At 44.4% G+C, this 16,068-nt stretch overlaps 2 protein-coding genes across 3 annotated transcripts; one reads left to right on the top strand and one right to left on the bottom strand.

Moving 5' to 3' along the window:
- The first annotated feature begins 5,179 nt into the window (after positions 1-5,179).
- LOC139555871 (phosphoacetylglucosamine mutase-like) lies at positions 5,180-11,594 on the top strand. Its single transcript, XM_071369239.1, has 10 exons — positions 5,180-5,364; positions 5,605-5,672; positions 5,765-5,958; positions 9,406-9,663; positions 9,791-9,874; positions 9,952-10,050; positions 10,158-10,277; positions 10,395-10,517; positions 10,644-10,817; positions 10,979-11,594. The coding sequence occupies exons 1-10, from the start codon at positions 5,210-5,212 to the stop codon at positions 11,129-11,131; spliced, it is 1,428 nt and encodes a 475-aa protein (XP_071225340.1). The 5' UTR covers positions 5,180-5,209; the 3' UTR covers positions 11,132-11,594.
- Positions 11,592-15,857, bottom strand: LOC139556424 (desmin-like). Of its 2 annotated transcripts, none has more exons than XM_071370360.1 (11): positions 15,588-15,857; positions 15,098-15,263; positions 14,805-14,954; positions 14,564-14,683; positions 14,291-14,386; positions 13,676-13,810; positions 13,462-13,572; positions 13,036-13,146; positions 12,739-12,863; positions 12,182-12,463; positions 11,592-11,977 (listed from the first exon to the last, which is right to left on the bottom strand). In XM_071370360.1, the coding sequence occupies exons 1-11, from the start codon at positions 15,791-15,793 to the stop codon at positions 11,887-11,889; spliced, it is 1,593 nt and encodes a 530-aa protein (XP_071226461.1). In that variant the 5' UTR covers positions 15,794-15,857; the 3' UTR covers positions 11,592-11,886. The 2 variants fall into 2 exon arrangements, with proteins under 2 accessions (XP_071226461.1, XP_071226462.1); XM_071370361.1 differs by having other exon boundaries at positions 11,592-11,972; positions 15,588-15,856.
- Between the last annotated feature and the right edge of the window lie 211 nt (positions 15,858-16,068).

Below are 16,068 nucleotides of genomic sequence, written 5' to 3'. Positions count from 1 at the left end.
ACTGTGCACTGCCCTAACCCATCTGGACGGGAGGAATACCCATGTGAGAATGCTGTTCATCGATTACAGCTCAGCATTTAACACCATAGTACCCTCCAAACTCGTCATCAAGCTCGAGACCCTGGGTCTCGACCCCGCCCTGTGCAACTGGGTCCTGGACTTCCTGACGGGCCGCCCCCAGGTGGTGAGGGTAGGTAACAACATCTCCACCCCGCTGATCCTCAACACTGGGGCCCCACAAGGGTGCGTTCTGAGCCCTCTCCTGTACTCCCTGTTCACCCACGACTGCGTGGCCATGCACGCCTCCAACTCAATCATCAAGTTGTCATCCACAGACCTGGGCTTTACAGAAGAGTGGCAAGAGTGGCAAGAAAAAAGCCATTGCTTAAAGAAAAAAATAAGCAAACACGTTTGGTGTTCACCAAAAGGCATGTGGGAGACTCCCCAACCATATGGAAGAAAGTACTCTGGTCAGATGAGACAAAAATGTAGCTTTTTGGCCATCAAGGAAAACGCTATGTCTGGCTCAAACCCAACACCTCTCATCACCCAGAGAACACCATCCCCACAGTGAAGCATAGTGGTGGCAGCATCATGCTGTGGGGATGTTTTTCATCGGCAGGGACTGGGAAACTGGTCAGAATTGAAGGAATGATGGATGGTGCTAAATACAGGGAAATTCAAGAGGGAAACCTGTTTCAGTCTTCCAGAGACTTGAGACTGGGATGGAGGTTCACCTTCTAGCAGGACAATGACCCAAAGCATACTACTAAAGCAACACTCGGGGGGTTTAAGGGGAAACATTTAAATGTCTTGGAATGGCCTAGTCAAAGCCCAAACCTCAATCCAATTGAGAATTTGTGGTATGACTTAAAGATTGCTGCACACCAGCGGAACCCATCCACCTTGAAGGAGCTGGAGCAGTTTTGCCTTGAAGAATGGGCAAAAATTCCAGTGGCTAGATGTGCCAAGCTTATAGAGACATACCCCAAGAGACTTACAGCTGTAATTGCTGCAAAAGGTGGCTCCACAAAGTATTGCCTTTGGGTGGTGAATAGTTATGCACGCTCACGTTATCTGTTTTTTTAGTCTTATTTCTTGTTTGTTTCACAATAAAAAATATTTTGTATTTTCAAAGTGGTAGGCATGTTGTGTTAATCAAATGATACAACCCCCCCAAAAATCCATTTTAATTCCAGGTTGTAAGGCAACAAAATAGGAAAAATGCCAAGGGGGGTGAATACTTTCGCAAGCCACTGTATAAGGTCCCACAGTTGACAGTGCGTGTCAGAGCAAAAACCAAGCCATGAGGTCGAAGGAATTGTTCGTAGAGCTCTGAGAAAGTATAGAGGCACAGATCTGGGGAAAGGTACCAAAAAATGTCTGCAGCATTGAAGGTCCCCAAGAACACAGTGGGTTCCATCATTCTTAAATGGAAGACGTTTGGTAGGTGCTTCAACAAAGTCCTGAGTAAAAAGTCTGAATACTTACGTAATTGTGATTTTTCAGTTTGTTACTTTTAATACATTTGCAAAAATAAAAATGTTTTTACTTTGTCATTATGGGGTATTGCTTGTAGATTCATGAGGGGGGAAAACTATTGAATCTATTTTAGAAAAAGGCTGTAACGTAACAAAATGTGGAAAAAGTCAAGGGGTCTGATACTTTCCGAATGCACAGTAAGGTCATGGGTCAGGTCATAGGTTAGGTTAGGTTAGGTTTAAATTATAAAGTCAATCTCAATGTGACTTGATTTAAAAGGAATAGCTCCAAAACAAAAAATATGGTGGTAAATATGGTGGAACCAGGTGATAGCTAGTGATAGTGATGTGCAAGCTAGGCCTATTTGAAACATTGCTATCTCCTGGTTGCATTTACCTACCAGATTGAATAAACATCCTAGTTTTTGTTTTTATTTTTGTACATTTTTGAAGTCAAAGATAATAGTTTCAGTATAGTTTTAGTTTTTCGAACGGGTTTGTTAATTATTTTATTTCAGTTTACTAAATTGTTTTTTCATGATTCATTTTAGTTTATTAATAACCTATAGACTCCTTATAAACAAAGTATCATTATCTGTCATTTGTTGTGCTATACGGGGCGAGATACACTATATATACAAGGTTATACGGGGCGAGATACACTATATATACAAAAGTATCTGGACACCCCTTCTAATTAGAGGATTTGGCTATTTCAGCAACACCCGTTGCTGACAGGTGTATAAAACTGTATTGTGCTGTTATTGTGAAGTGGAAACCTCTAGGAGCAACAACGGCTCAGCCACGAAGTGGTAGGCCACCAATAGGATGGTGTAACCTTAATTGGGGAGGACGGGCTCGTGGTAATGGTTGGAGCGGAATCATTGAATGGTATCAAAAGCATCAAACACATGGTTTCTATGTGTTTGATGTCATTCAATTTACTCCGTTCCTTCGAGTGCTGAAGAACGTAGCATGTAAAAATCGTCTGTCCTCGGTTGCAACACTCACTACCAAGTTCCAAACTGCCTCTGGAAGCAAAGTCAGCACAATAACTGTTCATCAGGAGTTTCATGAAATGGGTTTCCATGGCCGAGCATCTGCACACAACCTTAAGATCACCATGAACAATGCCAAGTGTTGGCTGGAGGGATGTAAAGCTCGCCGCCATTGGACTCTGGAGCAGTGGAAACATTCTCTGGAGTGATGAATCACGCTTCACCATCTGGCAGTCCGATGGATGAGTCTGTGTTTGGCGGATGCCAGGAGAACTCTACCTGTCCCAATGCATAGTGCCAACTGAATGGAAGCAAGTCCCCGCAGAAATGTTACAACATCTAGTGGAAAGCCTTCCCAGAAGAGTGGAGGCTGTTATAGCAGCAAAGGGTGGACCATCTCCATATTAATGCCCATGATTTTGGAATGAGATGTTCGACGAGCAGAGATGTGATGTTCGACGAGTGTCCACATACTTTTGGTCATGTAGTGTATAATAGGCAAGAACTGCATTTTATATAGGCCCATTTGTTCTGGGCACGTTATTATAGGCCTTATGATTAAATCGATTTGTATATTGAATTGTCTTGAGTCGGTAAAAACATTGGGTAAAGCTTTTAGCCCACTAATTGTCCTTGGGGAAATCGTCCTCTAAAACTGTGCCCACTGAATAAATGCATCAAAACATGTGTGGTGTAGCGGCGCATGACAGTTCAAGGGCGTGGTCAAGGGACGTACAAGGAACTGCAGCCAAGTCGCCAGTAGAATCGGGAGGCTTTCAATTCACTCTTTCAACAACTGCAAGTAAGTGAAACTATTTATACGTTTAGTAAATATTTCGAAATTAATAGCGTATTCTATTTGTCCTGTAACAAGTAAATGACCTTGCACGCATGTTGCGATATCAGTCTGTCAATAGAAAGGAAGGAGCTTAATCATGTTTCTGCATGAGTTGATTTAGCTAGTTAGATACCTAGCTATCAATGATCAGCAGCAGCAGCACAGATACACATTTGAAATAAACTTTGCCCCGTAGAGTATGACCTGGTAGGGCCAAGGCTACTTTATAGTGGCTTTACGACGAATGAGTGAACATGGTTTCTCAGTGCCCTCATTAATTTGACAGATCAAATATTAAAATAGTGTTGATAAAGGTTTATGGCTATCATTATTATTGTAAGCTTTTCAAAATTAATATATTATCACATTATTATTATTATTTGGGGTATTTAAACATGTTCAGCCCCCTGAATAATATAGGCTACATCTTATGAAGGAGATGAGCTGAAGAGAGGAACCCACTTCAAATTATTGAGACATCCCCTTTGTTTTTCTGTTTTGGTGTTTCAGGAATGGCCCAGTTTGAGGAAGTATCCCAGAAGTCTGCTGTCCACCCTAAACCTGTAGGGTTGGTCCTACAATATGCTACTGCTAGATTCCGCACAGTTAGACCATGTCATGTTCCGAATGGGTTTACTGGCCACACTCCGCTCCAAGAAGACTAAGGCCACCATTGGAGTCATGGTCACTGTGTCACACAACCCTGAGGTGAGCCAAACCAAACACTTGCTTCCTTTAATACCATTTGCTGTGTCTATATGGCTTCAGGGTCATTCCATGTCATTTCAAGCAAACCATGACATCTCAGATTGTTCTGAAATCATTTCTGTAGTTAGAAACAGATAATAGCATTCCTGCAACATTATTTTGTTGAAATATAATTTGATCTATGAGAAATTAAGCTAATTGATTGCACCCAAATTGGCCGTTTTAATTTATAGGATTCATGTAATATTCAATATTCAATACCCCCCGAGCCCCCTCCCTACGCCAATCCTCCCCAACAACCAGTATTCTGTATCTGTTCTCTGTCTGACAAGTACTATGGAGCAGCTCGGAGTATTGTTTATTCATACTATGTAATATATTCTCAGTGAATTTGGTGAGTTTTTTCCCCCACCCTGTTCAGAGAAGTTAGTCATTGAAGCTGTTTGTGTCCTATCCTACATTCTTATATTACCAGGTTCTGACCACTAGATGGTGGTGTTCCTGCTATTAGGTGATACTTAAAATTAAAAAAAATCCCCCCTCAATGTTGAAGAGAGAGTTCACACAAATTACAAAATTACATATTGGTTTCCTTACCCTGTCAGCAGTTTATGGACAAGGTATGACAGCAAACCATGCTTGGTCCAATTCGGATGTTAGGTACTATATTTATTGAATATTATATGAATCTTATAAATTAAAATGGCCAATTTGGGTGCTTAATTGCTCAAATAAAATTATATTTCAACAAAATATTTCTAACAACAGAAACAATTTCAGAACAATCTGAGATGGTGGGTGTCAATCCTCTTACTTGTGCTTTTTGAGGTGGAACGACCCTTCAGGGTCTTTCTTTGACCGATAGTCCCTGGTTCTATTATGGTCTGCTCTGAGGGCCACAAATAAAGCTGCTGATATTATTAGAAAAAGGTTGTCTGGAATTGATTTGCTTTCATGGGAACAATTGCTTTTCTGACTTACACAATATCCCAATCTCCATCTTTATCTCTCCCCTCCTCCCTCTCTCCATCTACCTCACCCCTAATATCCACACTATACTACAACCACCCCTTCCTGTTCCTTTTTTACCCCTTCCTTCTTTCTCTCCTCCTCTCCCTTCCCATCCACTATATCCCTCCACCCTCCCTCTCCAGGAGGATAACGGGGTTAAGCTGGTGGACCCCATGGGGGAGATGGTAACCCCTGCGTGGGAGGGCTATGCCACCCAGCTGGCCAACGCAGAGCAGGAGGGGCTCCTCACCGCCCTGAAGGACGCAATCGAGAGAGAGGCCATCAGCATGGCCCAGGAGGCCAGCGTGTTTGTGGGTAAAGACACGAGGTACTGGGATATTAACATTCTCTAGTCTAGAAACTAAACTATAATCTTGAATATCAAGGGTTAGCAATATAACAGGGGGCAAGTTCATTTTGCATCACCCGGTGTCCCGGGTGGGTGGAAATTTAACTTTAGAATGATCTAAAATACTTAAACTCACCCCATCCGGGGCACCAGGTGATGCAATAAGAACTCAAACAAGGTTACCTCAGATATTTAATGTGATTGGTTGTGTTACATCAGGCCCAGTAGTGAGAGCCTATCACAGGCAGTACTGGATGGAGTCCACGCCCTGGAAAGCCACAGTAAAGGTGCATTAACTCTTGGGTTTAACTACACCTTGGTATTTGATTGTTGGTTCTTGTTTAGAAATCACTTATTGGTGACTCTTCCTGTCTATCAGATTATGGCTTGGTGACCACACCCCAGCTGCACTACATGGTGTGCTGTCAAAACACCCAGGGTCGCTATGGCGACGCCACAGTCAAAGGTTATTACCAGAAACTCTCCCAGGCTTTCATCCAGCTCACTAAGAACATAAGACTACATAAGCTCTGTCTGTACCACTTTTTAATAACTTTCATGAATAAGCACGGCTAAATGCTTTATAAATATTGAACATTCTATAAAAAAATTGTATTACAAAAATTGGTCAGCAGTTATAAGCAAGTTTATTCATTTGCAAGATCTTATACTTGCTTGTTATAATTGCTTGCTTGTTATTATAAGGATAAACCAAGATGGCGTAGCAGTTCAGACGTCTTTGTCTTGTCGTGTCCCATGTATATATATTTTTTTCCTTCGTATATCTTTTTTTAATTTTTAACCTCAGTTTCAACATACTCTCCTGCAACCCGCCTCACCCAATGTGGTATGGATCTGCTATTTTCTATACTTTAGAACCGGAACCCCCAACAGAAGCTAGCCAGCTAACTAGCTAGTAGCCAGTTAGCCACTGCTAGCGGTCATCAGCTAACCTTAGTCTGGTCAACTCCTGCCAGTCTGCACAGTGCGATTCAACCCAGAGCATACCGGACTGCTTTTTCTCTACATCTCCGGATTCCTACCGCAAGCTCGGAACCTTTTCACCTGGATCATCGCAGCTGGCTAGCTGCTATCCGAGTGGCTACCCCCTGGCTAACATCTCTGTCCCGAAGCAAGCACCAGTGAGCCTGGAACTAGCCTCGTGCTAGGCCTATCTCCCAGCTAGCTGAAGAGGTCCATCAGCCACTCCTTGGGCGACAATACCTATTTTGCCAATTGGCCTGGACCCATTTTACTGCCGACACGGAGCCCCGCCGATCCATCAAGACTGGTCTACCGACATAATCCGCCCGATGGGGTTTCAACAGGCTCCTCCGTCGCGACGTCCCCTGAAGGCCCATCCGCTAGCCTGCTAGCCTCGGCCCGCTAGCTGTCTAGAGCATATCGGACTGTTAGCTGAAGAGGTCCATCAGCCAATTTCTTGAGATACAATACCTATTTTGCCAATTGGCCTGGACCCTTTTAATGCCGACACGGAGCCCTGACGATCCAAAGCGACTGGACTGCCAACGTAACGTCCGAGGGGGCTACAACAGACTCTTCCGTCGCGACGTCCCCCAAAGGCCCTTCTGCTAGCCCCGGCCCGCTAGCTGTCTGAATCGCCGTGTCTCCAGCTCGCCTAGCTACCCACTGGTCCCTATGATCACTCAGCTACGCATGCCTCTCCCTAATGTCATTATGCCTTGTCCATTGCTGTTTTGGTTAGTGATTGTCTTATTTCACTCTGGAGCCTCCAGACCTGCTCAATATTCCTTAGCTAGCCCTTTTGTTTCACCTCCCACACATGCGGTGACCTCAACTGGTCTAAATGATGTCTCTAGAGACAAAACTTCTCTCATCGTCACTCAATGCCTAGGTTTACCTCCACTGTATTCACATCCTACCATACCCTTGTCTGTGCATTATGCCTTGAATCTATTCTTCCGCGCCCAGAAACCTGCTCCTTTTACTCTCTGTTCCGAATGCACTAGACGACCAGTTCTTATAGCCTTTAGCCGTACCCTTATCCTACTCCTTTGTTCCTCTGGTGATGTAAAGGTTAATCCAGGCCCTGCAGCGCCTAGCTCCACTCCCATTCCCCAAGGGCTCTCATTTGTTGACTTCTGTAACTGTAAAAGCCTTGGTTTCATGTAGAGGTCGATCGATTAATCGGAATGGCCGATTAATTAGGGCCGATTTCAAGTTTTCATAACAATCGGAAATTGTTATTTTTGGGCACCGATTTGTATTATTTATTTATTTATATTAAAAATTTGACACCTTTATTTAATCTTTATTTAACGAGGCAAGTCAGTTAAGAACACATTCTTATTTTCAATGACGGCCTAGGAACAGCCTCGTTCAGGGGCAGAACGACAGATTTTTACCTTGTCAGCTCGGGGGATTCAATCTTGCAACCTTACAGTTAACTAGTCCAACGCTCTAACCACCTGATTACATTGCACTCCACGAGGAGCCTGCCTGTTACGCGAATGCAGTAAGCCAAGGTAAGTTGCTAGCTACCATTACACTTATCTTATAAAAAACAATCAATCATAATCACTAGTTAACTACACATGGTTGATGATATTACTAGTTTATCTAGCGTGTCCTGCGTTGCATATAATCGATGCGGTGCGTATCGTTGCTCCAATGAGTACCTAACCATAAACATCAATGCCTTTCTTAAAGTCAATACACAGAAGTATATATTTTTAAACCTGCATATTTAGCTAAAAGAAATCCAGGTTAGCAGGCAATATAAACCAGGTGAAATTGTGTCACTTCTCTTGCTTTCATTGCACGCAGTCAGTGTATATGCAACAGTTTGGGCCGCCTAATTTGCCAGAATTTTACGTAATTATGACATAACATTGAAGGTTGTGCAATGTAACAGGAATATTTAGACTTATGGATGCCACCCGTTAGATAAAATACGGAACGGTTCCGTATTTCACTGTAAGAATAAACGTCTTGTTTTCGAGATGATAGTTTCTGGATTCGACCATATTAATGACCTAAGGCTCGTATTTCTGTGTGTTATTAAGTTATAACTAAGTATGATTTGATAGAGCAGTCTGACTGAGCGGTGGTAGGCACCAGCAGGCTTGTAAGCATTCCCTTTCCAGAAACAAATCTCTCACCGTTGCCGCTTGTTATAGACCACCTTCTGCCCCCAGCTGTGCCCTGGACACCATATGTGAATTGATTGCCCCCCATCTATCTTCAGAGCTCGTACTGTTAGGTGACCTAAACTGGGACATGCTTAACACCCCGGCCGTCCTACAATCTAAGCTAGATACCCTCAATCTCACACAAATTATCAATGAACCTACCAGGTACAACCCCAAATCCGTAAACACGGGCACCCTCATAGATGTCATCCTGACCAACCTTCCCTCTAAATACACCTATGCTGTCTTCAACCAGGATCTCAGCGATCACTGCCTCATCGCCTGTGTCCGTAATGGGTCTGCGTTCAAACGACCACCCCTCATCATCACTGTCAACAGCTCCCTAAAACACTTCAGCGAGCAGGCCTTTCTAATCGACCTGGCCCGGGTATCCTGGAAGGATATTGACCTCATTCTGTCAGTAGAGGATGCCCTGTAGTTTTTTAAAAGTGCTTTCCTCACCATCTTAAATAAACATGCCCTATTCAAAAAATGTAGAACCAAGAACAGATATAGCCCTTGGTTCACTCCAGACCTGACTGCCCTTGACCAGCACAAAAACATCCTGTGGCCAGGTCGATGAATATGGCTGCACAGTATTGTATTGTCAGAGGCAGGTCTTAACTCTGGGTGTGTCCAAATCTATGGTGAGATCGTAACAGAACTTCGACCCATGGGTGTCTCTCTCAGGCTACAGGTGACTGATAAACTTTTATATCTCGTAATGAAATACAGGACAGTCAGGTTTGTTATATTATTATGCTGTTCCATTGTTTGTTCACCAGAGAGGAAGACATCTCAATGAATCACATTACATATACTGCTGGCTACAGCCAAACTCCTTTAGAGAAGGGTCAGAGCCATCCACTCTGTCTGTCTGTATTGCTCTCTCACTCATTTTCCCATCCCAATCTTTCTCCTCTTTTGTCTCACATCTCTCTCTCTAGGTGTGGAGATGAGTGCAGGGGAGCGTTGCTGTTCGTATGATTGTGATGCTGATCGTATTGTTTATTACTACTGTGACTCAGCAGGGAGATTTCACCTGCTAGACGGAGACAAGATTGCCACCCTCATCAGCACATACCTCAAAGAACTGCTTACACAGGTATACACCCACGCAGTCGCTATACTCACCCGTGATGCTTAAACATGCCCCTACATAACACACCAACTCCTCATTCAGAAGTGTGCACACACTGACATGTTCCCCTGTGTGTGTTTGATTTGCGCAGGCTGGTCTTGACCTACAAATAGCCGTGGTACAGACGGCGTACGCTAACGGCAGCTCTACACGCTACCTGGAAGACACCATGAAGGTGAGGACACACACACACACACACCTTAGTCGTTCCAACACACACATGCGATCAGTGCTGACCTCTCCTCCCTACAGGGGATAGTGAGGTGTACCAAGACCGGAGTCAAACACCTTCACCATGCAGCCCAGGAGTTTGACATTGGTGTTTACTTCGAGGCCAACGGCCACGGGACTGTGAGTAGGAAACCTACTCATGCTTACACACTGATCTGTGACGGGTAGATTGCTTGAACGTACCCGCTCAGTGACGGCCTGTCTGTATGATTGCGGTCCTGTCTCAGGTCTTGTTCAGTAAAGAAGCAGAAGAGAAGATCCAGCAGCTAGCCCGGAACTCCAACACCAACGACGAGAGGAGAAACGCTACACTGCTACTGCAGAACACGGTCAACCTCATAAACCAGGTATGACCACATACGCTCATGGCAACGCAATCAACCGTTTTTAGCAATAGTTACTACACCAATTTAAGGGTCCAATCCTGTATGCATAACTGACATTTTCTCTCGCTCTCACTGGAGACAGTAGGAGATGCTATCTCTGACATGCTGCTGATTGAGGCGGTGTTAGCCATCAGAGGGATGACGGTACAACAATGGGACGCCATCTACACAGACCTGCCCAACAGACAGCTCCAAGTCAAGGTGTGTGTTTGTGTGGGTGGTTGCATTGTATGTTACTTTAAATGCCTGTATAATAAGGAAATCTAGTATATATGTTTTAACACTGTTTATCCCAGTGTCTCAGTTGCAGTGTTGTGTGGCCTGTAGGTGGCAGACCGGCGTGTGATTGACACTACAGATGCAGAGAGGAGAACAGTGAGTCCAGCAGGTCTGCAGGAGGCCATAGACAGCCTGGTGAATAAGCACAGACAGGCACGCTCCTTTGTCCGCCCCTCGGGTACTGAGGATGTGGTCCGAGTGTACATTGAGGCAGACACACAGGTGGGACTTAGATGCTGACACTCAAACCTACTTGAACAAAAAAAACACGGAGCGATAGGGATTCACTCAATTCACATTTCTTTGTTCACTCACTATGCCTTTACCTTTCTTTACGCTTTCTTTTTCTGTTGCTCACTGTCTGATGGTGATGTGTGTTTCAGGAGAGTGCTGATGCCCTGGCACATGAAGCCTGGCAGTGTACCGTCTCGCAGGAGGAGTGGGAGAGGAGCCCAAACATTTATAAACAGGCATTATGCAATGTCTGTCGAACACTTTTTTTTCATGCATCTAATTACAACTTCCTCAACCCATGACTCTACGTCAAATTTGTAGTCTTTATCAGGTGCCAAATCATTTTATAATGTGCACTGCATTTAATACTGTGTTATCACTTTTCTATGAGTCTGAACAATTTGATTTGTCAATGTGAATGAAAGGGAATCACTGTATTGGATAATGAAGGGAAAATATGCTAAATAAGGTTAGACTTGTAATCCTCTTTTCTTTTTTTACCCAACCGTAGTCCTCTGTCAATGTAGGGGTAATTATGTACATGTTTACATTAGCAGTTATTGTAGATAAATGTTGTATTACTGTTTATAGTGGAGTAATTACACTGTTTTGAATGGACCTCAACTAGAAAGACTGTGCTGCTATGTAATTGTTGAACACCAGGAGTAAAAATAGGAAACTTGACATCAAATTTGTTCAACTTTTTTCTTTTTTTTTACCTAAATGTTTGGAAATGACCACATCAAGAGAAAAATACTATAATTGCTTTGCTGTGTATTTTTTTATTTCTTGCTTGTAGAGCGATATGGTTCTCAGACACACACAGGGAGTTAAAGGCTAATAGAAAGGCAATGTGAGGCTAAGAGTGAGTTTAGTGCAGGCAGAGACAGAGACACACAGAAGAGGACCATAGGGGTCCTGATCCTGAAGACCACTATCCTAGGGGGTTGGTGTGGGTTACATTTTTGGGGGCAAGGGTGGAAGGGCTGGGGCTTAGGTCTCAAGGGGTCTAACATTCATTCGGTGGTGTAGGAGTTAGGACCCTGGACTTCCATCTCTAGTCCTCGTCTGTGTCGTCAGCAGCTCCAGAGATGGTAATGGTGCATTCCTGTGTGTCGCTCTCATACATGTCATCTGTCTTAACTGTTCTGAGAGAAAATGGGAAAGGGCAGGGAAAAAGGGGTTTGAAAACAACACTGGGTGAGAAATATATTTTATACAAATATATAAAAATGTCCTCAATCACATATTCAGATGACAAAACAGACTACCGGTATGCCATATTTTATCCACAGATTATAGGTAAGATTATCTCCCAGTATGGTTTAAATTATGACCCAGGTTTGCTCTACCTGATGAGAAGAGTCTTCCGCTCAGTCATCTCCACTGACTGTTCCTCGAAGCTCTCCGTCTGGCTTTCTGGTGAAATCACCGTCCCACCAGGGGCCTCTTTGGTACCTCCATATCCATTACCAGGGGCTCTGCCCAGCCCGGCCCCATATCCGCTGACAGAGGCGGCGCTAACCGAGGCAGAGGTGGAGCTAGCGCTGATGGCCACACCTCCTCTTCCTCCACCCAGGGACATGCTCTGTACCATGGTGCTGAGACGGGTGTCCTCGCCTTCGATCAGCGCCCTGCCAAATACACAACCACAGAGAAGACACGCAAAATCACAGATTTACACTTAGCAACCATAAAGTAGGCTGCATATCAAAAGAGTTGTGTTGCTGCCTTTCCTTGCCTCCTCTTTTTCATCTCTACAGATTTGACAAACCCAGGATAGCTGAAAGCAATATGGAGGACACCTACTTGGTGCAATCTGCATTTATCTGTCCAGTTATTTTCTCTTCAAGGGGAAATGAGGAGCAGAAGAGGCCTGTTTAGACTATAGGGGAGTTATGATTGTCACCTGTAGGTGGTGATCTCAATCTCCAGGGCCATCTTGACGTTGAGCAGCTCCTGGTACTCTCTCAGCAGCAGAGCTATCTTCTCCTTCATCACCATCAGCTCCAGCTTCAGCCCCTCAATACGCTCCTGTGGGAAACACACACAAGCCTTTAGGTCATAGGGAGCCAATTGTGACCGGCTGTTAGAGTCCATTTTAAAGAACTCTCACTTATTGCCCACTTTGTAGAGCAAATATCCATTCTGACCTCCCATGCCTCTTTCTACAGTAAAGGTGTGTAGTGAGAGTAGTACTACTCACACGCAGTGTCTCCTCTTCTTTCTTGTGTCTCGCCACAGCGTCACGAATCTGAACCTCCAGAGACTCATTTCTCGTTTTCATAGACTCCAACTCACGCTCCAGGTTTAAGCTCTACACACAGAGACAAACACACACAGTCTTGTTTAACTAACCTTGTGGGGACACAATTATAACCATTCAAAATCCTATTTTCCCTAACCCCTAAACCTTAGGCTTATCCTAAACTCCCTAAAAGTATCATTTGATCTTGTGGGGACTAACAAAATGTCCCCAGTTGGTCAAATTTGTGTTTGTTTACTATTCTCGTGGGGACTTCTGGTCCCCACAAGTATAGTTAAACACGTCCACACACGTGTGTTTTCAATCTGTTGCCTACTGGTGTCAATAACAGTATTATCGATGATAAGAAAACAGGGTCCCACTTACATCTTTCTTGTAACTTGCGATTTCCTCTCTCACACTTCGAACGCTTTGAACGTGTTTGGTTGTCACATTGTTCAGGTCCTGGAACTTTGACTTGTACCAAGTGTCCATCTCCTGATGAAGAACAGAAACAAAATGGATTCAGTTTTCTGTGTAATTATCTAATCAAATATGAAGTTATGTGAAATAAATCTGTAATAATATCTGCAATTGGTACCTGTAGGTTTCTGGCAGCGATGCTGTCGTACTGGGACTGGATTTGTTTGAGGGCGGAGGAGAGGTCAGGAAGGGCAAAGGTCATGTCCACCTTCGCCACCGCCACGTAGATCTGCTGCATCAGTTCCTCAATTTCCTGACAGGGGCAAACAAAATGGAGACTACTCATTCCTTCTGTGAATTTCATTTTCATTCTTATCTGTGGAAACCCTAACTTCCTAACTCAGCCTGCCATGCAGTTTTCACAGTTTGCATCACAAAACTGTCAATCACTAGGCCCATGATACAAACTCTCCCACTTTAACTCATATACTATCATAAGTAATTAGCAGGTCATTACAGCAGGTGTGTGAATCCAGCTGCATGCCTGTGATGGCCACAAATCATACTAAACAGATGCTGCTACAGACACATACAGTATGTAAGATACAGTATGTTACAGTCCACCTTTGTGAACAGATACAGATAGAAAAGGACTACCTCAATCTGAAAATAGATAGACAGAGGTATGTTGTCCCTCTGTGAATCAAGACAGTGAAAGACACACCTGTGAATACAGCTACCTTCCTCGTTGGGAAAACAGAAGTAGACACAGATATAGACCCAGACGTGTTACCTCTTTGTGAACTCTGGTCAGGAAGGCCAGCTCCACCTCCAGGTTCTCCAGCTGTTTCTCCAGGCCGATACGGGCCGAGGTGGCTCTATCCACATCCTGCCAGACAGGTTAGAGGATGAATTTATTATTGAGTTTATACACAGGAATAACTGAGAAGACAGTAAATTGTTTCATGACAGCCTGGTAAATGAGGTAGGTGATTCTGTGTGTACACAATTTGAGTTCATGTTGACATTGTTTTAATGGTTATGTCTGCATCTGTGTTTGACTCACGGGGCGGAAGGCTTCGATCTCCAACTCTGCATTCTTCCTGGCCTCAAGAGCCTCCTCATATTTGACCTTGAGCACCTCCACCTGTCCTGCCATGGCCCCCTTGGCCGCTACAGCCAGGTCCTTAGGGTGGAGGAAACACAGTCAAACTCAATACCTGTCTGTCTCATCCCAGTCCACCATTGTAAAAGTAAATATCATGCATAGGCTATAGGTGGGCCATATTGGTGGTCATAAAGCTCACCCTCTGCACTCTCATCTGCTCCGCGATCCGGTGGAGCTCTCTCAGCTGTCCCTCGTAGAGCTGTCTCAGCCCAGACGGCTTCATATAGCGGTTCTTCAGAGCATCAATCTCAGCCTCCAGCAGCTTGTTCTGCCCCTCCAGAGTACGCACCTGGGACAGAACATGGGTTTGTGAGTGAGAAAGAGTGCAGAAAAGATAGGTTTGCATGAAAGTGTCACTGGTGTGGCATAGAGTTTGAGTGAGAGAGAGGAGAGTATGAGTGACAGAATGTGTGAGATGAGGCGTGGTCTTGCCTTCTCGATGTAGATAGCCAGGCGGTCGTTGAGGGCCACCATCTCCTGCCTCTCGCCGGTGCGGGTGCTCATGAATTCTTGGTTCTCCGCTGCAGCTGCATCCAGGTCCAGGCTGGGCCCCATGCCCATGTTCATTCCGAAGCACAGGGCCCCCATACTCACACTGCTGTGGTCAGGACAGGAGGGGACAAGGCCAGCCATCAATCATCCACTATATTTGACTTCATTACATTTTTAATCTGGATTGTTCAGGTAATGAAATAATCAGAATAGGTCTGATACTCAAAGTGAAATATATTTTATCAATAGAAATGAGTGTCCCATTATGAATAAATTCAGTGATTATTAGGCAAGGCCTACAATTATAAATGAGGCAGTGTTCCAGTGAAAGAACAAATGGATAGTTCATGCTGATATTGCATTAAAACCTAAACTGTAGCCTATAATGGTCCTATCCATAGAGAATAAAACTTCAAGAGAGTTGTTTTACCTGGTCATACGGGATTTGCGGCTGCTGGAGGGGTTCCTCCTCCCCATGGTTCCACCGCTGCGACTGTAGCTGGCAGAGCGGTGACGTACATCCCTTCGGGTCGGTGAAGGGCTCGAAACCCGCACCTGGTAGGAAGCAGAGGAGGAGGCAAGGGCGCCCTCGAAGTGGCGGCGGTAAGAAGACATCCTTTCTGGGCTGCGACTCATGATGACGGCTGTAACTTGTCTTTACCTTCACTCAATACTGGAAACTGTTCACACTTCGTTGGAATGGGATAGTGGTGCTTTTATACCTGGGCTCTCTCTTCAGCCCTTCCCAGTTTCCACCACCAGGGCAAGACGCACCAGCGGCGAGGAATTTAGAACCTCCCCATTCCGAAGGCTGACCGTCCCTGCAAAAATCTATCATGGTTCCGTGAAGAGACTACAGTGATAAAAATAGAGGGTTGAATGAGTCGTAATACAATGACTGTTATTACACT

Source organism: Salvelinus alpinus, chromosome 27, assembly GCF_045679555.1.
Source record: "Salvelinus alpinus chromosome 27, SLU_Salpinus.1, whole genome shotgun sequence".
In the NCBI taxonomy this organism is placed as follows: domain Eukaryota; kingdom Metazoa; phylum Chordata; class Actinopteri; order Salmoniformes; family Salmonidae; genus Salvelinus; species Salvelinus alpinus.
This window is presented reverse-complemented; position numbering and strand designations above follow the sequence as displayed.